The following is a 22,227-nucleotide window of genomic DNA, read 5'->3' on the forward strand; positions in this document are numbered from 1 at the left end:
AATTTAGTACACTGCATTTGATAAGTGTGATAGCCCTTTACATTGAAGAAATCAAACGCAGGTTGCAAAACACTTTCCTTCAATCTGGAAGTATGGTCGCAAGCATCCAATAGTCTGTTACTTTAATTACTCACACTCTGACCTCTCTGTCTTTGGCCCCCAACACTGTTCCTTCAAGATCCCTTGCAAGCTTGAGGAACAAGACCTCATCTTCTAATTAGGGACATTACAGCCTTCCAGACTCTAACCACATCAGGTAATCAGCTGCTGCAGGTATCTGATATTTCCAACAAACACCATCTTTCTTCTGGTAATTTCTATATTTATTTGCTTCCTCCTTTTTACATCTCTTCCAGATCTACCTTTTGTTATTCATGAGTCACTATCCACTCTTTCAGCCACATCACCACAATTTGTACCATTCAATCTCTCCTGCCTTCCACCCTATTTCAGACCAACTCATTTGTTCATCAGTACTAATTGAAGTCTTTATTGTTGCCTCAACCAAGACTAAGTAACAGCACATGCAGAGGATCCCACTTGGAAACTTCCCAATCTATAAGGCCTTTCATTCTATGAGCCAGTGGAAAGCTGAATGTATTCTGGGATTTTTTTTTCTATTTTAATAATTATGTATTAATATTTGTTGGTGATAATTTTTCTTCCCCTCATAAGGCCTCTTTAGAAAAATAAAGATCTATGCTGACACTTCAGTGCAGTGCCTGATAGGTCCTGAATTATTGCACATGTTCTTTTGTAGCATGAGATGTTAATACAAAGCCTGTAAAAATCTCCTTAGTACTGTCTGAACAGTGCAGAACACTTTTCTCAGCATCTTCCTCAATATTTATCCAATAACTACATTAACTTCAACAACTATCATAAGTTTTTCACTTTTATCAACATTACAGCACTAAATTACTTTCAAAATTAATTCATCAGCAATGAAGCATTTGGGAACTTTCTGAATGCATGAAATATACTGTAGAAACATTCTTTCCTTTTTGTTCATTACTGTGGTGTAGCTTTAGTTAGGCAATAACCACAGAATCACAGATGGCACAAAAGAAGGCCATTCATCCAATTAGGTCCAAAAGTTGAGCTGTTTGGGCTGCTCCCACTTCAAAGCTCTCAGTCATAGCTTTGTAGGTTAAGGCTCTTCAGGTGCTCACCCAGTTCATTTTAAATATGTGGATATTTCTACCTCTACCACCCTCTCAGGTAGAGAGTTCTAGACCTATATTTCTCTTTGGTTGAAAAAAAAAGTTTCCTTAAATCCCCTTTAATCCTTTTACCAATTAACTTAAAGCTAGTGATCCTTCTGACAAGAGTAATCGGTTCTTCCTGTTAACCCCAACTCGGCCTCGCATAATTTCAGATCCAACAATTAAACTTCCACTTATTCTGCTTTGTTGCAAGTTGTACCATGTTCTGACCCAAATATTACACTGGTTTAGGCCATTAAGGAAGCATGATATAAATATGGTACCTGAAGTGAAATTAGTTGGGCAATTTTTGCACAAAAAAAATTGGCTTGTTACAAACTCTGGAAGAATAGACCTTATGTATAAATTACAACACAGTGCATTTTCAATTACTTTTAAGATTCTGCCTAATAGGTCTCAGACTATCAATAGTCACAGCATTAAAAAAGATCATATTTAATCACAGATTTAATTGTATGGAGAAACAGTTAGAAGGTTCACCTGATTAATATCAAATTGATTTCAGTGTTTGGTGGGTACTCTTCATATTGGATAATTATCCAAAATAAGCATGGCAGAAGAATGTTGTTAACAGTGAGGATAATGGATGGCAGATATTCCATGAAGAATTCCGTGATGAATGCAAATCTCCCGATTCTATTCTCCTGGGAAAAAGATAGATTATTTGATAAATATAAAAATACATTTCAGCCCCAAGGTTCCAAGAGTTAAATCTTTGGTGCTGGTCCTCCATGCCGGAGACCCGAATTTCAGATCCCAATACAGGATCATTTTGATTCTGAATTCCAATATTACTACTGGCATACACCTGAATGAAGTAGAATTAAAACTTCTTTGGGAAAGGGATAACCAGTTTGGGCAAAGACTAAAGAAACTGAAGACCAAAGGTGGAGCTGGTGGGATGTGTCAACCCAGCTGTTGCACTGGTGCTGTAGCCAAACTCTGGGAGCACTTGCCCTCCCTCAGCCAAGTTTCTGAGCCAAAGAAATGTTAATCTCTCCCATATTCCACCTGTTCCATCTTCAGGGTGCTTTTATCACTTTCATTTCTTCCCATTTTTATTTCCCTTTGCTATTTTGCTGAAAATACTTGCACTGTGCTTTGAAGTTAGTTCCCAAATTTAATATTAAATAGGGCAATTTTGAGCTTTTCATGACTGTTTACTTCATAAATTAACTCAAAGTTTAAATGATGTAATCTATAAATTAATATGTGTTTTTTCCAGCATTTAAACATGTAAAATCAGTCAAATAAAATTATTACTAGACATTTAGGAATTTAATTCTTCTCAGAATTATGGCCTTTTATTTATTATCTGATGACATCAGATTACATCCTCCATAAAGTTTGTAGCCTTTTCTATCTTTTTGTGTTATCTGTACGTATTTTGTAAACACAATGGATTTTTATCCCCCAAATAAATCCAATACCATCTGTTTGATTTTGCACAATTATCAAAAATTGAATGAAGCATTATAACTACAATAAACTGAAGAGAAACTAAGTTGGACTGGCCAAGTATTTTTTGGTCAATGGCTTAAATGGAATGTGGATGAGATTCAGCAACCTTTAAAAAATGTTAGTAATAAGGCCCTTGAACTTTATTTGTCTACTTGCACTGCACCTTCTCTGTAACTGTAATGCTATATTCTCCATTCTGTTTTCTTTATAACTACTTCGATGTACTTATGTATGGAAAGATCTGTCTGGATGGCACACAAACAATAAGCTTTCCACTGTATCTCAGTACGTGTGACAATAGTAAACCAAAAATATGAGTTTTCCTTTTGTATATTCAAAAATGGGCACAAAAAACACACAGTCACTTGTATATTCTTAATGCAGGAGAAATATTTTAAAATGGTTTGGATTTGAACTTGCAACCAGATGGAGCTGCTGAAGTGAATACCTTAAGGAAAGGCAGAAGGCAGGTAAATTCCCAAGGGAGAAAGGAATAAAGAAATGCAGATTGGATTAGATGATTAGGGTGCAGCGTAAATGTGGTTCCATAGGCAATAATGGTCTTGCTTTCAGCTGTTTATTCTCACATATTACGATACAGACCATGACCATTCAACCCTTTGGGTCCATCACAGCTACCAACAGGACAATACCATTCTGCTTCTTATTTCCCTACAGCCTTGCAACTTAATCTCACTCTTACATACAACTCAACTATCTTTTTTCTTATCTTTTGCTATTTACCTGCACTAAGGGGCAATTTACAGTAGCCAATTACTGATGAGCATGTCTTTGGGTTGTGTGAGGAAACCACAAAGCATCTGGTGGAAATCCATACGTTCACAAAGAGAATGTGCAAGCTCCTCCCTGACAGCACCCAAGATCAGGACTGAATCTGGATCCCTGGGTCTGTGGAGCTTTTATGCTTGTAACATAATCATTCAACGTTCTTTAACTTTATCTATTGGTGTCTATATGCTCACCTTCCTCTGGAAATTTTGAGATGATTTTGTTGCTTGATAAATGACATAGAAAGTGCCAGTCAATACAATCATGATAAACAAATTGAGCAAAAAACGGATGAAGTAAAGAAATGCTCTCTCCCTTGTAGTTCGTTCTGCTTTTCTCTTCTTGTACGCTTCCTCCGCTAAGTCAATCTAGTTAGAACAAAAAAAAACAAGGTATGGCACTCAATTGATCTTGAACATTGGAAGTTTAATCATCAGTTTATATGTAATCTTAAATGTCCCATTAGAGCAGAGTTTCTGACCATAACATGAATTGAAATCTGCTTTATTTTGAGAAACTGGAATTACAAACCAACCAATTACTAATGGCTTAACTGAATCTGGTTAAATTTAACAATGTTTGATATTTAATCCAGTAGCTCACATTCCTGGATGCAATTCAGCTATTATGAAATTCTTCAGTTGAGAAACATCAATTTTATAAAGCATTAGTGAATTGTTTGTTTGAAAACAAGTTTATAAGTCACTCATTTGGCCACAGTTCTGGGATTCACATTTTAGAAAAGATGTCAAGGCTTTAAAGAGGGTACAAAGGAGATTTATTGGATCAATTACCAGGGATGTTGTACTTCAAGTGAAACCAAGGATATTCTCCTTATAATAGAGAAAGTTGAGGGGAAGGTATTAATGGGACTAATCAGCAGAGTAGGAATTATGGGCTGAATGGCCTCCTTTGTATGATTCTAAGTGCATCACGGCAGCAACAACTCATTGTCATCTTACATTTTAGACAACAGTAGATAATATAAGTTGGTCAAACCTCCTAAGTCATATTACTGGAAACAACCTCGAATAATCTAAGCTTCCCATCAACAAGAGGTGACACAAGCTATTGAAACGTCACTGAGTTGATCATCTAATATTTATACCATTCCTTATGCTACAAATAATGAGCTGATACCAGGAATTATTTATGGCATTGATTGTCTCTTTGTGTAATTTATGTCTTAATTCATAAAAGAAATATATCACAGCTGGAAACAGTGTAGTCTTATAAAGTGCTGCAGAAATTCTACCCTCCAACCTTCAAAATAAACTACATTTAAAGAATGAAATGTAACTGATTTAGCAAGAATATTTACTGTTCCCAATAGTTTAGCTCTCTGGTCACTGCCATATCCTTCAGACTAACAAGTTTACTTCTTGTTAATTATAAGCAGAGAAAATTCACAAATTGTAGTGTATAACATTGCTGATTTTATTCTGGTCAAACCAATGAATAAAGTTCTGTCACATAACATTTTTCAAGTGAATATTATAACTTCAGGAAAGATGTGGTTGTGCTGGAGAGATTGAGGAGAAGATACTCCAGGAAGTTGCCTGGATTGGACGTCTTTAGTTATGGGGAGAGACTGGATTGGCTGGGCTTGTTTGCCCTGGAGCAAAGGAGGCTGAGGGGTGACCTGAGAGAGGTAAATAAAATTATAAGAGGCATAGTTAGGCTAGATAGTCAGTATCTTTTTCCCATGGTAGGGGTATCAAAAGCAAGGGGACATAGCTTTAAGGTGAGGGACGAGTTTTAAAGGAGATCTGAGGGAAAAGTTTTTTTTACACAGAGGGTGATTGACATCTAGAAAGCGCTGCCAAAGGAGGGGGTGGAATCAGATACAATCACTATGTTTGAGAGACATTTAGACAGGCATTTGAATAGGCAAGGCATTGAAGGATACAGACCTAATATGGGCAAATAGGATGAGTGTGGATGGGCAAAAAGGTCAGCATGGGTATTGTGGGCCGAATGGCCCATTTCTGTGGTGTATGACTCCAATAAAAAATGGGATTAATGTAAATGGGTGGTAGATGGTCAGCATTGCCTCGGTGGGCCAAAAGGCCTGTTTTCATGCTGTATCTCTTCATGAGTTGATGACTCTAATTTGGTACAAAACCATTGGAAATCAAGTATAAAGAGCACAGATTTGGAGCAATATATGCTTATCCCAAATTAATTCATGAACAATGTGAGAGAGATCATTTGAAAGGCTACAATAGTATAGTTAGATGTGGAGTTGGGTATGGAGTTCCAATACCTTCAGTTCATTCACAATGCCGTGGTGTTTAAGATCAGCCATAAAGGTTTCCTTTATACAAAAATCCCAGAGAGCGAAGATCTTGGCACTTTGTCTGGTATTGTAATTACTTTCATGCATACTTTCTTGTTTAAATCCATTCACTGTCCTGCGAAGACAAACCCATTACATTTTTTGAGAGAGCACTTATTTTCACAGCGTACCATGTGCTTAAGCTCATGACTGCCACAGCATTTTGTTCATCAATTTTCTTTTAGAGCTTCCCAATGTCTATACTTCTTCCTCATTACCTTTAAATGTAATTATTATAAAGGCAACAACAAACAGGTTTCAACGGGAAAAGACCTGCAGAATAAGACAGCACATCTTTCAATTTCTCGAGAGTTCAATAAAATTGCATCCCAGGTGCAAGACTATGCAAAATGGACTAACTGGCCTCCGGGGATCATTCCTAGAAGATGACAAACCATTGAATAACTTGTTTATTCCATGTTATATTTCATTAGGAGTACACTTCCTTTTAAATAGTTATGCCTCAGGACATAATAATAAATTCCACAGCTGCAGTCTTGGGATTTGAACTCAGGTTCCTGGATTGTCAGCACAGGCCCCTGGATTACTAGTCCAGTAATTTACCGTTGCACCACATTGCACCATTGAATCAATGGATTATCAACGCTGATGCAGTGATGGCACCCTGGAGCATTATGTGGATGTTCAGCTTCTAGCAATGTAAATAATATAATGTTAACACCACCAAATCTGTTCAGAACTGCAACAATATGATGTGACCATTTATCCAGAAGCATCCTGGTCTACCCAACCTGATTATTTTAAACTTTAGAACAACTCTGAAGAGCTTTTATACATATTTCAAAATTGAATTGTGACATTGGTCTGTTCCAAGATTGAATTTGTTGCCCCCTTCAAAAATATGTTTGTTTTAGGTCCTTTTAATCTATTTGAAAATTTGTATCCTAAAGATTACCACCACTTCATGTGTGATAAATATATTATCTACTAATCTACTACTTGTTTCCTCTTTAGAAAACTCCTTTGACTTCCAGAGTTCTTTGTTCATTCCCTTCAAAGAAATCATAATATGGAACTGAACATTATTAGTTCCTTCTCACTAATGTTCCTATTTGGAAAGGTTATTCTGAAGGAAGAATTGTCCTGCCATGGTGCCTTGATAGGTAGATTGTGTCATTACAAGTAAAGAATGAGCAAAGGCATAAAGCTCATTATCCCACTATATCACTGTTTGAACTTTATTTTCCTGATGTCAACTTTTACCTCATTTCTTAAACTTGTTCACATTCAGTAACAAATTTAAAATGGGAACAATACAAAGGGTAAAGGAAATTCAAACCTCTTTACAATCCAGCAAAGACAGAGTAGGAAATAGAAGATCATGGTCATCAGATAAGCCAAGGGAAGGTTGTAGTTCAAGCCCTCGTACACACCAAACTTATAATACCCATAGAACATCCAGGAAACTTCCATGAATCCCTGAAAAAGAATAAAATAGTAACAGTATTTAAAAGGAACTATTTAAGGATTTTTATCCTAATTTTAAAAGTTAACTTCTGATGTGGATTTCCACTCTCAAACTGTACCTTGATATTTCAGTTGATAACTAAACTGCAAGTTGTAGCTAAGCTTGAATTTTCTTCAGCATAGCCCTGGGAAGAGCAGCTATACAGTTCATACACCTACAAAACTGTATCTTACCTTCGCACTTCCATCCACCTTCCTGAATGCTCACCCTAGAAGCAATCAATTACAAAGATCACTTTATCAACGTGCATTTCCCACCTCCTTCCTCACTACTCTTGTATCTTTGCCGAACTCTTTATCCATTTTGGGGGCATAATTCCTGCTGGCAACCGTAGAAAATTATTCACCTTAACTGTGACTGAGCCATATTCATCTCTCACTCATCTCTACAAAAACCTCCATTAGATCCTCCGCCCCCGTGCTCCCACCCAAATTTTTTTATCCCAACATGACCTTACCTTTTCATACCACAGCAGCTTCTTTTATACAATATGCCAGTTCACACCCACTCTATTTCCCACATTGTTATTATCCAATGTTGGTGAATATCTTCACCCACTCTCAGCAGGAAGTATTGCATTCTCTTATCAATCTCTATCATGTTGCCCCTCTTTCTCCCATGTAAAGTTTTGTGAAAGCATAACCAAGTCTTCGGTCATTTCTTCTATCTCTTTTCCCAATTTACATTACCTGTTTTCTGAAGTTTGTTGGGGTTGCACAACAATGTTAAAAACACCATCCCGTGTTGCTAATTAAACCCATGTTGTTAATTAAAACAATCTTTTGTTGTGTTTCATTTGTATAATTGCTAGTTAAAAATGTTCATGAAATATGTTGATAAAAAATCAATTGAAAAATAGCATCTTCTTGAAATTAACTCATTCCTAGTGTCATTCAAATGCTTAGTCATGTAGAATGTAATTAAAAATGCAAAACTTTGTTAAATCGCAAACTGTATATTTATTTGCATTGTTTACAGGATCCAAATGAGTGATGACAAATTGCATATGAGATTTTAAAGAAGTGATCTTTAACTATTTAGATCCACTCAGGGGAAAAGTAAACACTTGTCATCATTGGGTCAAGTAGATAGCACTAACCTCTCTCTGCATTTCTTACTGTTCACAACGTTTTATTGTGCACACACTGATGGCCCTCAGAAAGTAAAAGATAAAGTTAACAGCAGCACAGTTTTCCCTGTTTAAGAGAATGTGCATTGATGTGATTCAGCTATCAGGAACAGCACTGGCAGAGCACTATGACCAGGCTCCCTGCCCACACCAGCCACAGACTAATATAGACGCACGCGTGTTAAATCCTGCCATGAAGGAGGGGACCTGCTGATTATAAATAAAGTCAGAGAATGCGACAAGTCAGGCAGTATTTGTGCAGAGTTAACATTTCATATTGATAAACTTCTATCTGAGAAGACTTGGAAATTTACCAACCCACACAGACCATTACCATCACCTCCAGTGTGATGCCACTGCAATAGATATCCTCCCTTCCCCTTTCACCTTTCTAGGCTATGGATTCCCTTCATATTATCCTGATCTATTCCCTAAACACCCTGAACAATTCTTCACGTTCCTCAAGCACCCATCAGTACAAATGTAGGTAGCATAATTCTGTCCTTTAATTCTCTCCCTTCCCAGCATCCAGGGCCCCAATACTCTCCCCAGATTAAACACTAATTTACATGTACACCATTGAGATTGACAAATTGCTCATAATGACTGGGGGGGGGGGGTGAAAACACAGATTAGGTGACCATTTTGTGGAGCATTCCTATTCAGTTTACATGTATGACACCACATTTTAAGTCACCTATCACTTCAATTCTCCAACCTGCTCTCATTCTAACTTCTCTGTCCTTCTCTTCTAAACCGTTCCAATGAAGCTGAATGTAAGGTCACTACTTCATCTTTCATTTTGGTACATTACAATCTTCTGAACTCAACACTGAGGTCAACTTTGATTCTGTTGTTCTCTGTCACACTTCCTGTTGACCTAACTCTTGGTTCTTTACTGCCCTGTTATCATCTAGTCCCTTTACCCTTATGTATCATGACTTTGGCCATTTGATCTCTTCTGTTGCTCATTCCACTCATTTTCTGTCCATCGTAAAGTATTTTTGCCTCCAACTTTTTCCTATTGACCTGAAATACTACCTCTGTTTCGCTCCAGATACTGGCGAACAGTTTTAAAATTTTCTTATTTAATTTCAAAATTCTAACACCTATAGTATTTGCTTATTTTACCTTTATTACTTTTGACCCATTTTTAAAATTTGGTATTTCATTCATTTTCTGCAATACAAGTTTGATTTTGTTCTGTGATCTTACGTAGTAACTTTGCATTGTTCTGCTTTAGTTAAGATGCACTTTAAGCCACAGTGGCTGATGGAGAACCCACACTTGTTCCACAGAGCCCAGCAGGAAATGAAAAATTTCAGAGAGTAAAATATATAAACTATTACCTAACATTTCCAGCCGCTTAAGTTCTATTCCTAGATCAGTCAGGCCTTCCTCTATTCAGTCATTCTAGCTCCACAACCATCAATGCAGAACAGTTTGTTTTTAAATGGAAATAGTACGCACACTGATTAGCTGACTTACTTCACAAAACTGCAGTTTACAAAATCATATGGAGAGATATCTTACAAGCTTCAGTTAAAAACTAAATTAAAAATTAGAGATGAGAACCCAAGGTTTTAATCAGAATTTCTGAGACAAATTTTTGTGGGTTTTGGGATTATATGGTATTCAACATCAGTGTTTTTATGTGCATACTGCCAAACTTCTGCACATGTTCAGACTTAGCTGCACTCATACAAGATGTGTGGAAGCTGTGACTTCACATACCACCATGGCTGGTTATGAATTGACCACTTAGAAATTGGCAGCTACTTATCTCCAAGTAAACACCTCTAACCCCAAGAGTATTTCATTTGAATCACATTTTAAATTTAAATAACTTACTGTCCCAGAGAACAGATCCAGGATTTTTTCATAAAAAGAAACCAAGCCCTTTGGATATAGATCATATTTGAAACAATCAGGTGCTGAAAGAGAAACTAGAAACACAGATCGTTAATTATGTGTTTGCATCTTGTATTACTGAGTGGACTTCATCATCTTACTTGATTACAGTGTATTTAAATGAGGGCTAATATAAGAAGAGGGCTTGCAGAGGTATGTAACATTACAAACAATGTCCATTTGAATTAATTTACATTTCAGTTTAAAATTATTATGCAAGTCAAATTAGGCTAGAAGCTGTTGGAAGAGAAACAATGTGAGAGCCCTGGAAATGAGGGGCCACTTTTACACCCTTGGATTTGGTACTGATCAGGAATTCCTTTGTGCTTTTTAATCCCATGATGATGAAGTCAAGCAATTTGACAATTCAGATAATGTCATCCCACTGTAGAACTTGTTAAAATATAAATAATAGGCAAGGTATTCTGTGGATGCCTGTGATTAAATATGGGGAAGAATTATCTTCTTGGCTGAAGTACTGGTATTCCAACCATGCACTGTAAATCATATACTGCGTGGACCACCATTAAAATTAGCAATGATGCAGTAAATGAGGAGTTACTTAATTTGAGATTAATATTTGCAGTTTAGTGGAAGATTTGTGGAACAGAACTTCTAAAATACAGTACAGGCAGTCCCCAGGTTACAACAGGGTTCTGTTCCTGAGAACAGTTCCTAAATTAGAAATCAACAGAAACAGCGTGTGGGAGAGGATCACAGAAATGGCTGTGATGGGAGAGCGTGCAGGTGCAGGAAGGGCGGCCGCCAGCTGGCCTCAATGACTCAGTGAGTGAGTGAATCTACTCAGTGTTCCCAATTCTGCTCAGCTCCACCCAGCCCCTGAATGGGAGACAAGGCATGCAGAAATGCCCCATTCTCACCCAGCAGAAGATGCCCGAGGTGCCGCAACAGCCATCACATCGATCCCCATCCATCCTGCTTGTCTCCCAAACGCTCGTTTATATGCATGGATTGTCCTTAACTTGGGCATTTGTAACCTGGGGAGAACCTGTACTTACCACTTCCTATGTAAAATTTAGAGAGTGAACTAAAGAATGTTTCAGGCATCAAAAAAAATTCTGACTAACCCATTGGTTTCTTCATGGTTATCTCAGCTTCTACCCACCAAACAAGGCAATTGAAATAGCTATAGCAAACGCCCATGTCTCTTGAAATTTCCCTTTTGAATTAAAATGAAACAAAATGGAAACCACAGAGATATTTCAAAATAAATTATTGCACCAGGAATTAACTTGGTCAGAAACAAGAGCCAAATAAGCACAATGAAAAAGAAAATTTATTAAAAAAATTCTCAAATATACTTAATAAATTTGGAGCCATCTATTGTCTCAAATACTGCTGACAAATGACTGTTGAACAAAGAATAAATCCCCCAAATCATTGAATTCTGACAACAATTTATGCATCCATTCCTTCAATGAGTGAAAGAGGTGGATAATAATGCATAGGCAAAGAAAATTAATCAGTTTAATCTGTCGTAGTTGAACAGTTTTTGCAATTGAACACAAATATGCACCATGTATATTGTGCATAATGATGGCATGAAGTTTGATACATATAATTGACTCACTATTCTTCAGACGCTCGGTGTCTGTCTGAATGAGTTTCATGTTGGTTATGTAGATGGAAGGCAGGAGCACAAACACACCAACCAAAAGGAACGCAGAAAGATTCAGGAAAACCAGGAAACGAAGGAAAGTGAAGTATGACTGGATGCCGGTCCCATAGCGACCTAATCCATAACACATCATCAAACAATAAATGAACACAAGGTGCCATTCAAAATGATCTCAGTGTTTGAATATTAAAGTAGTCCATTCAGTGAGGCATTTCTAACTGAATTATTTATTAATTCAAGAAAATGCTTCAATATGTAATATTTTACATTTATTCCTATAATGCAGAAATCCTGATGGAAAATGCAATCTGTCATTATATTCAGCATTCAGTTAAACCATGTTCATCATTGAAATTTAGAGCAAAATAGGAACTGAAGTATTCCATTTCATCCCCTGACCTGCTCCATCATCTATTGAGATTGTGGCTGATCTGTCTATGACTGTTTTCTCAATACCTTCAGTAAACAAGAATCTATAAACCTCATATGAAACATTAATAATTGACTTAACATTAATTTCCATTTTCCAAAGAGAGTGTCAAACTACTGTCACCCTTTGATTGTGATTCCTAACGTCATCCCTTAAAGACTTGGCTCCTTTGTTCTCAACCTGCCGATCTACGGAAATAGTTTCTCGTTAGTTCGCCTTAACAAATTGAAAACTTCAATTAAATCACCTTTGACTTGCTAAATTCCAGGGAATACAATCCTAATTTCTTTAATTGCTCCTGGTACTTTAACTCTTGGGATCCATGCAGCCTTTAGATAAATAGATGATGCATTCACTCTGCCCAGTTTTTTCTCCTAAGTGTGCAGAACTGTTCACACAAGGGCTCTCTACAGCTGTAACATCCAATCCTCACAAGTCATTTGGAACTCCACTGTTTTTAGCATTTCATGATTTAAAAAGTACTCCCTCTATCCTGTCTAGGACTAAAGACAATATAGTTACTCATGTAGAAATTCACCTGTCCTACTGTTTAATTTTTTGATATTGGTTTGTCATGTAATACTTCTGTCTACACTATTCAGAAAAGTGTCAATGTCTGTGTCTTCACACAGTATTCGTGACTTTCTAATCAAGTCATCTATCAATATAATGAACTGTTGGGAGTCTTTTCACAAATCCGTTTAGGTTTTACTGCCAGCATCCTGCTCACTTATCTCAATTTTCAATGTTTTTTCAAACCAGTCAATAAGTTGACTACAATTTCAACAGTTTTATCATAAGCCAACTCCTTCAGTATTTTATCAAGTGTCTCCTGGGAATCTATATAAACAACATCCATCATCATTCTCCTACCCACTATTTAAGATACCTCTTCAATAAGTTGAGTAATCAAATATTAAAGTAAGAAGACAGTCCAAATGGTTAGGTATTTGATATAGAGCTAAGTGTCCAAACTATGGCTCACAGACAATGCATGGCCAGTAAACTCTGTCAATCCAGCCACAGGTTGGATTTTTTTCTTGATGGTCTGTCCTGTCTGAATTTCATTAGTCTTGAAGTTTGTACTGGGATATTGACAGGTAACACACAAGTCTAGGATGAATATCTGTTGGTATCCTCAAATAAGTAATGCAAACTCTTGTTGAGATTGAGCCAGCTCATCACACCTAAGCAATATATAAAGACAAAAAAGCTTAAACATGTTCAACGCTGTAACAATGTGACAGATACGAGTATAGAGAAACTGATTCCAGTGCATCACTGAACCAAGAGCAGATTCGCTTGTGTAAACGTTGGGGAACCTCAACCAGTTTCTGCTTCCCTGTTGAACTCCAGGTGCAGTTGAAAATTGCTGGCAGAGTTCAGCCAACAAGATTGGGACTTTCACATTCTCTTGGGGGTCCTACATTTGTTGGTATTTATGTGATTATATGCCAACTGTCCCATGCAAAGGTGCTGACATTTCCCAGTTAGTTACACTGGAATCAGTATCTCAGCAATGAAGACAGAGAGAGCTGGAAATAATTAGGTTAGGCAGCATCTCTGTAGAGAGAAATATAGTTAAGTTTCAACTTGGTTATTATGCATAAGAACATTTCAGGTCATTGAAATGAAGCCTCAATTCTGATTCTCTCTCCACAGATGCTGCCTGATCTGGTAAGAATTTCCTGCATTCTCCATTTCTAATTTAGATTTACAACAGATGTCATTTTTTTATTTGCGTTTTACCAGTTGTAAAGAAGCTGCATTTCTTCTATTTCTAAAATCACTCCAGTTCCTTTTCATGTGTTGGACCCAACAGTTGGTACACTTAGGAAGTTATTTCCTTGGTTATTAAATCCAAAGGTCACAAAAGGTGTTAGGTATATTTATGAATAAATGGAAATCCTTTCCTTAATTTATTCCTTTATCTTTATCCATAGCTCCCTGGTATCTTTAATTTTCTTCATCAATCAATTGACATTCTCAATAAACCATTGCAAACGTCCCTTGATAGCTGAATTCACTTTACAATTCATCTGAACCACATCATGGGTTCACAGCATTTAAGTTATCCATTATTCTCCAGCATTTACGTTTTTTTCCTTAAACTAATTGCACAATCAAGTTTTAGAAACAATCCTCCCCTCTAACAAATATGTTCAGATATTTGGACTGAGTTGTAGTAATGATTAATTTTCTAAATTTCGTCTCAGTGAAATACATTGACAAGGCCATTTCCAATTTCTGACACTTTGTTCTTGCCTGAGCTATGAATGCAACCCCACATTAAAGAAATCACTCACACCTTCTATTTCATTCAGAGACCTCTTCCACAGTTCTAACCATGATATGGCATGTGTCACTTCCTCTTGCAGCCTCCTCAGTGATTTCTGCTGACTTTGCTTCCATATTTCCCATTTGCTGAGAAACTCTGAGTCACACGTTCTCTTTTCCCTGAGGAAAAGTAAAAAGTCAGTTCTTTGAACAAATAATGAGATTGATTGCACACTGATTCATCTTTAATAGTACCGAAATAGGAAATTTTTGATTTGAAGCCCACATTTATTGTAGAGACACATTACCAGAGATTATTATAAACTATTTACAGCCCAAAAATGAAGGCATTGGTAAGGCATACTTGAGCTGTAAGTTCCTGAAAGAAGTTGATTCAAACCATTTTTGCAATCATTATTTTGTGATTTAAGTGCATCCAAATGAAGGTTAAAACATGTTCTGAAACAGGCACCGACAGTAGTGATGTGATCCTGCAACAGTCAGGGAGGAAAAAAGAGTTGTTCATTTGATCAGCTGCATGTCTGAACCAGAGCAAAACTTAATACCATGATTATGAGTTTGTAAACAAAAGCGATAAGTCACATCAAATTTCTGTTGCAATGGATTACACACACTCCCTCCCCACAAAGATGCAAGCTATTTACCTCAGTACAAAAATCACTGGAGTCCTCAAATGTTTAGCTAGTGATATAATATGTTTTCCTTCAAGTTCCATTAATAATCTCAACCATACATTTGCAGATCTGTAGTACTGAAAATTTTTATGGTTAAAGCTTAAAGCCTATTAGTGGACTGTCTCTATTCCAGTCTTACATTGCCAGAGATATCATGTTGGAACATATTTTAATGTTAATACAGTGGCCTAGAAATGTTATTACTTCATATTTGCATTTAACCACAATGGAATTTAAAACTACTGACCTTTCACCATTCATCTTCCTGACTAACTCCCAATCTCAACCACCCAATCATCTCCCCAGTCTCCCACCAATTGTCTCCCCATAGAATAATACCCCCATCCTGCCAATCACACTCTCTTCATTTCTCTGGAACACAGATCCTTTCATCTCTCACACCAGCTCCAATCGACAATGACAGGAGACTGTTGAGGAAAGACCTTAGTGGGAATTTACTAAGAACAGAGATCATGGATAATTAGAGTGGATGAACATTTTGGGAGCAAAGGCATTCAAGTGGTAATGGATTATTTGATGGCAGCATGTGCACTAAAATCTTTTGAATAATCCTGAAAATTTTTTAAAGTCCGAGTACCCCCACCATCAACACCCAGGAAGAGTCATCATTGACCAGAAACATAATTGGATCAGCCACAATTATACCATGACTATAAGAACAAGGTAGAGACTGGGTATACTGTGGTGAGTGACAAATCGCATGACTCCACAAAGTCTCTTCAGCATCTACAAGGCAAGTCAGGGCATTTGAGCCCAGGAGTTAGGACGTTATGTTGCAGTTGTATAAGTCGTTGGTGAGGCCGTACTTGGAGTACTGTGTATAGTTTTGGTCACTTTGTAATAGGAAAGATGTGGATAAGCTGGAAGGAGTGCAGAAAAGATTTACAAGGATGTTGCCAGGACTAGAGGGCCTGAGTTATAGGGAGGTTGGCTAGGATAGGTCTTTATTCCTTGGAACGTAGGAGAATGAGAGGCGACCTTGTAGAAGTGTTTAAAATTATGAGAGGCTTAGATAAGGTGGATAGTAAGTAACAGTTTTCCCTGTGTAGGCAAGTCCAAAACTAAGGGACAGTTTAGGGTGAGAGGGCAAAGATTTAAAAGGGACCCGAGGGACAACTTTTTCACGCAGAGGGTGATGAGTATATGGAATGAGCTGCCAGAGGAAGAGGTTGAGGCAGGTACAATACTATCATTTAAGAAGCATGGAGGGGTGGGGCTTAGATGGATATGGGTCGAATACAGGAAATTGGGACTAGTTGGGTGGGCACCATGGTCAGCATGGACTGGTTGGGCTGAAGGGTCTGTATCCCTGCTGTGCTCTGTGACTCTATGCCAGGAGCATGATGGAATTCACTCCACTTGCTTGAATGAGTACAACTCCACAACACGCAAGAAGCTCAATTCATTCCAGAATAAAGCAGCTTATGTGATTGGAGCCCCATCTATCACCCTAAACATTCACTCCCATTGCCACCAGACACGATGCCTGCTTGGCAGACAAAATGTATTGCACGTGTACAAAATGCACTGCAGTAACTCACCAAAGCTTCTCCAACAGCACATCCCAAACGTGAAATCTGTTACATCTAGAACAACAAAGGCAGCAAACTCATGGGACTGCCACCGCCTGCATGTTCAGCCCATGTCACATACTATTATGATTTGGAAATGCATCATCATTCCTTCCTCCTCACTGGTTCTAATTCCAGGAACCCTCTATCCAACAGCAATATGAGAGCATCTTTACCACAAGGACTACAGTGGTTAAAGATGGTAACTCAGGGGCAGTCAGTAATGGACAAAATTGTTGCTCTTACCAATGACAACCATATTCCTTAAATCAATTTATCTATTTAGGTGATGAAAACTGAGAAATGGTACCCAAATGAAACTGAGTTGCATAAACAAGTCAGTACAGCTGGCTAAGAATCACCAAATAGATTAAATATAAATACAAGAATTACTGTCCCATGGGGTAGAACTAACCTCACTCTCTTTTTCTCTGCCATACTGATAGGAAGCTCTCTCAGAGATTGCTTGCCATCCACAAATAGATCCACCTCATTATATGTGTACTCTGAAGTTGAAAGCTCAGTTGGGTTTCTGACAGAGGACCGATGTTTATCTTTGGAAATGACAGATTTTGATCTTCTTTTCACTGACTTGTGACTTGGAAGTTGCTGGAAAATGCTGGTTTCAGAGTAAGATTGAAGGGAAATATTCCACGAAGAGTTCCCATCTGTTAGGAAAGAGCATTCACCTATTCACTTATCAAGTAACCATCTGCTTAATTCTTTGTTACTTCAAAAAAATGCTCAGTCATTATTAGTATAGACCAGACAATATACATTGGGGTCACTGGTTAATGGGAAATGAATCATCGTATGGAGCCTGCTTCATTACTGATCATTCACTGGTATATATGCATTTATATTGGTCATTTAAAATGTTCCTTACACACACTACAGGATCATTATCATTCAAAGTCCAACAACATGCCATTAAGAGGAGAGGGTAGTATAGAGGGGAGTTCCCCAGTTTAGGACATAGACAAGGGTGGGAAATCATGTGATTGAATGGAAGCATACATGAATACTGGAGGCAGGTAGAGAGGTAGGGAGAGTCGAGACCATCAAGAGATTTAAACGCAAGAATGAACACATTCTGGTCAGTGAATACAAAGATGTTTGGTGTTTAGTTGTAGCTCAAGTAAGTACCAACCCCAAATAAAAAGCTAAAATTCTGCAAGAGCTGGAAATCTGAAATGAAAACAGAAAATGATGAAAACACTCAGCAGATCAAGGAGCATCAGTGGAGAAAGAAAAAAAGTTAAGATTTCAGTTTGTTGACCATTTCTGAAGAATTCCGAAGGTCATGGACTTGAAATATTAATTCTGTTTCCCACTCCACAGTTGCTGACTGACCTGCTGAGTATTTTCAGCATTTTCTGTTTTTATCTAAGCATCAAACCTGGTCTTTAACCCAGTCCCCTGACACTTTGGTTCCCAGACATCCTGCATTGCCCACGCCAAGTGCTCTAGAGAATTTGGGAGTTGTGGTTAAGATCTGAAGTTGTTAATAATCTGTGGTCTACAATTTCTGAATATAATGATATATTCAGAAATAATTATACAATAAAACCAGCATGCATAAACTCTGCCATCCTGAAGTTGCTGTCAGTGGAAGCCTTCTCCTCCACAAGATATTCTGTTGAATCCTTGCAGATGGTAATCATTTGAAATCACCAATTTGTCAAGAACTGTTACCTTTGCGCACTATTCCTTCTTAAAAATCCTTGAAGACACCAAGTTAAATGAGTTGTTACTGAGCTTTTACTCAGATACTAACCCACAATTAATGTTAACATATGATTTGTCCTAAAAAATTAACACTACATATGAGTTTTAAATCCCTTAGAATAACTATTTCAAAATACAATGTTTTTTTAACTAATTATTGGTAAGCTTTGTTTTGGATGATTCAATTTTTTCTTTAATATCAAGGATTTGTCTCAAATTTTAATTTTATTCTCTTTAAAAAGTTAACCTAAAATTAGAGCTTATTTGTTCTTGATTTGCTCCCTGTGAGGATTCTTCAAATTGATTGGCTGTTTAGCCACCTCAATATCGCAATTGTCAGATGTCAGACATCTCATGTAGCTGATGCCAGAATGAAATTCATGTCAGGAAAAGCGAAATCCAATGAACAGAGATTTAGATCCTTGTAGGTGACTTTATTTGGGATCAGTGGTAAGTTCTATCACTCTGTTGCTGACAGAAAAATCCAAACCAATGTCTTTTCCATTCCAAGTCAGCATCAAATCAAGACCACCTATAATTTCTACAGCAGAGTGATTGGAGACAGGCTTAATCCTGTAATTTCCCACACACCGCCTTCCAAATATCCCACCCTAAGGAGGAAAACTCAGCTTTCTTATCTTTTGACTAAAAAGGATAAGACTTCTTTTTATTTGTTCGAGACGCAGGTGAGCCCAGCGTTGTGCCAGTTCGGGTAACAGAAACCTGCCCTTACAGAATCCACAAATCACTGCCAATAGATCTGGGACACAGAATAAAAATTCACTCTTACTAAACTTTAGAGAAACACAATTTTTTTTCAGCTTGAATTTCCTGATGCATGTGCAGATGACGCAGTTCCGTGGAAGTCTGTGTAGATGAGGAAAATTGTGATATAGGCCATTTTCTAGGAACGCAAACACACTGTAACTCAGGGATTGCATGTGTATGTGATAAAATCTTCACTTCATCAGCAGTGTTACACCCCCTCCGCCCCCATTAGCCCACACATTTACATTCTAGGCAGTCTTGTCTTCGAGACCAAATTATTCACGTAACACAGCGTGGGGGCATCATTTGTGGAACCAGCATTTATTGCCCATCCCTATTTGCCCTGAAATGAATGGTTTGCTAGAAGGACACTTAAGCATCAATGATATCATTGAGAGGCTGGTTTAAGACCTGTAAGGATGGTAGATTTGCTTCCCTGAAGGAGTTTAGTAAAGCTGATGAGCTTTTATAACACTCTGGTAGTTTCACAGTCACCATTACTGTTGATATACTTTCATTCCAGATTTAACTTCTTAAATTTAAATTATGTAGCTGCCACGGTGGGATTTGAATCATTCTACTAGTTTAATAGTCCTGACCACTAAGCCACTATGCCTGTTATGCAACTTACCTTTAACCTCTTTTCATTCCCAATAAGCAATAGCATTTTTGCAATTTTAGACATAGTGTTTATGTAAAGTATTTAAAATAACAAAGTAATAAAGTTTTTTAAAAAAACCTAAGTGTGCCATTCCTCAGACAGCACCTTTCAAACCCATGACCTGTAAATAAAATTTAATTTAAATTTAAAATTTAATTTAAAGTCATGGAAACACCACCACCCAGAAGTTGCCCTCCAAGCCACACCCCATCCTGACTCAGAAATAAATCGCCATTCCTTCACCATCGCTGGGTCAAAATCCTGGAACTCCCTCTCTGACAGCATTGTGGGTGTACCCCCATGTGGAGGACTGTAGCGGTTCAAGAAGGCTGTTCACCAGCATTTTCTCAGGGGCAATTAGGGAAAGGCAATTAAATGCTGGCTCAGCCTGTAAAACCCACACCCCTTGAATGAATAAACGAAGATACGTGAGAACCAGCTTTCTCACCATTTTCTCTGTGGGAAAAGTACACTGTAACCACAGAAGGGAGGCAGAGAAAATTGTGAAAAATAATGAAGACAGTGCCAGCCAAATTCCCTGCTCACGTTTTGGACTGTCAGGTGTAGGATATAGTTGCAGTCAGTGAGCTGCTGGTGACTAGGTTTGAGAGAAGTTTATTGAGATAAAACATAATAATGGAATTCAATATTCTGTTCTAAAAAAGTGAAACTTGTGATTATCATGCTGATATTAGTTTTCAAAAATTTAAAGCCGATTGAGATTCAATTTATGATTGCGTCATATGTATTTGAGAAAATCATGCATTTTGAAAATTACCTGTCAATGCCAAATATTAGCATTACGTTACTTTAGGTTTCAGTTCAATATAGTAAATGTCTAACTCACCTGATTCTGTATCTAATATGTCCACAGTTCCTTGCTCCATGTTCTGCAACAATTCCTACGAGCGTTTGCAAATATTGGACAAAATTTTCTTTGGAGAAGCGACATTACAACCCAGCCATCACTCAAAACACAGACATTCTTGATAGTAAGTCAGAGGTCAAATCATTCATGTGACAGGAAACAGAAACACCACACAACTTCCCCAAATAGAGAACAACTGCTGCATGAAATGCACAGAACATGCAGAGCAATCTGCAGAGGAACCTCAGATCTTAAAGGTTATCATTGAACTGCGGTCATTTCTCTGCCCTACTACCATCCTTTGTTCAGCCTCCTACATTTCCTCATGAAGCTCAATAGAAGCTCAAATTTTGAATAGGCACTTTATAGTTTTCTGCACTCAGTGTTGAATTCAATTTTTTGGGGGGTCAGCAGCTATTCATGACAATCTTGCTTTATTTACTACAGCTTCTCAAGCTCTTTTCTATTTCCTTTTATCTTGTACGTACACCACCGTTTTTCCCCTGCACCATCACAAGTACTTCCTGCGATAAAGATGATTGTAGGACAGTTTCTATCAACGGTTTATTTTTACTTCCTGGCTTGCTTCGGCTTCTGCTGACCAAATATAGAAAAATCACCATCATTTTCACCAGAAGGAATTACCAGCAGTGTCAGAAAGAGATAATTAAATGAATTACTTTTATATAGCAACCAAGGTTAAAAAAAAGTACAAGGCATAATCTCACAATCACTTGTCAAAAACATGGTGGTCTGGCCAAAGAACTAGATATTTGGAACTGAGGATTAGAAGGGGTGGGGTTTAAGTTGGCTACAGCATCAGAAGAGATCCACACTCTTATTCCAAGTCCACAGCTTTTCAATATAGGACAGGCTCCTACATAGGTAAGCATTTGAAACAGGGGTTCGGCAAATTACAAAGGCTAGTAGTGGGGTTAATCAAAAAAACTGCTGTCCAAATGGCCAGGATATTGCAGACAATTTCTTAAGGCATTTGACTGGCAAACCAGCAAAGTTGTTGGGCTATTTACACTTGCAGAGTGGACATCAGCAGAGGAACATGAATTTTGTGTTAGGGCCTTGGTTCCATAGGCAAAGAACATTCCACTCATTGAAAACATACACAGATGTGGCATTAGGTCACTTAAATAACAGGATAAGGGATCCATTCATTCATTTAAGTACTAAAATCAGTGCAGCTGGACCTGCAACATGAGGGAATATAA

At 37.6% G+C, this 22,227-nt stretch overlaps 1 protein-coding gene across 2 annotated transcripts in view; it reads right to left on the bottom strand.

Annotated features, from left to right (window-relative positions):
* Window positions 1-21,122, bottom strand: part of LOC127579951 (transmembrane channel-like protein 7) — a 34,092-nt gene extending 12,970 nt beyond the window's left edge. For both annotated transcript variants that reach the window (XM_052033035.1, XM_052033034.1), the window contains exons 1-9: window positions 20,981-21,122; window positions 17,392-17,644; window positions 14,721-14,869; window positions 11,935-12,096; window positions 10,284-10,378; window positions 7,115-7,254; window positions 5,743-5,890; window positions 3,671-3,844; window positions 1,707-1,870 (exon numbers count right to left, since the gene is read on the bottom strand). In XM_052033035.1, coding sequence (XP_051888995.1) covers window positions 1,707-1,870; window positions 3,671-3,844; window positions 5,743-5,890; window positions 7,115-7,254; window positions 10,284-10,378; window positions 11,935-12,096; window positions 14,721-14,869; window positions 17,392-17,644; window positions 20,981-21,020 — 1,325 coding nt within the window. In that variant the 5' untranslated portion in view covers window positions 21,021-21,122. The remainder of the gene's footprint in view (window positions 1-1,706; window positions 1,871-3,670; window positions 3,845-5,742; window positions 5,891-7,114; window positions 7,255-10,283; window positions 10,379-11,934; window positions 12,097-14,720; window positions 14,870-17,391; window positions 17,645-20,980) is intronic.
* Between the last annotated feature and the right edge of the window lie 1,105 nt (window positions 21,123-22,227).

This window comes from Pristis pectinata, chromosome 18 (genome assembly GCF_009764475.1).
Source record: "Pristis pectinata isolate sPriPec2 chromosome 18, sPriPec2.1.pri, whole genome shotgun sequence".
Lineage (NCBI taxonomy): Eukaryota > Metazoa > Chordata > Chondrichthyes > Rhinopristiformes > Pristidae > Pristis > Pristis pectinata.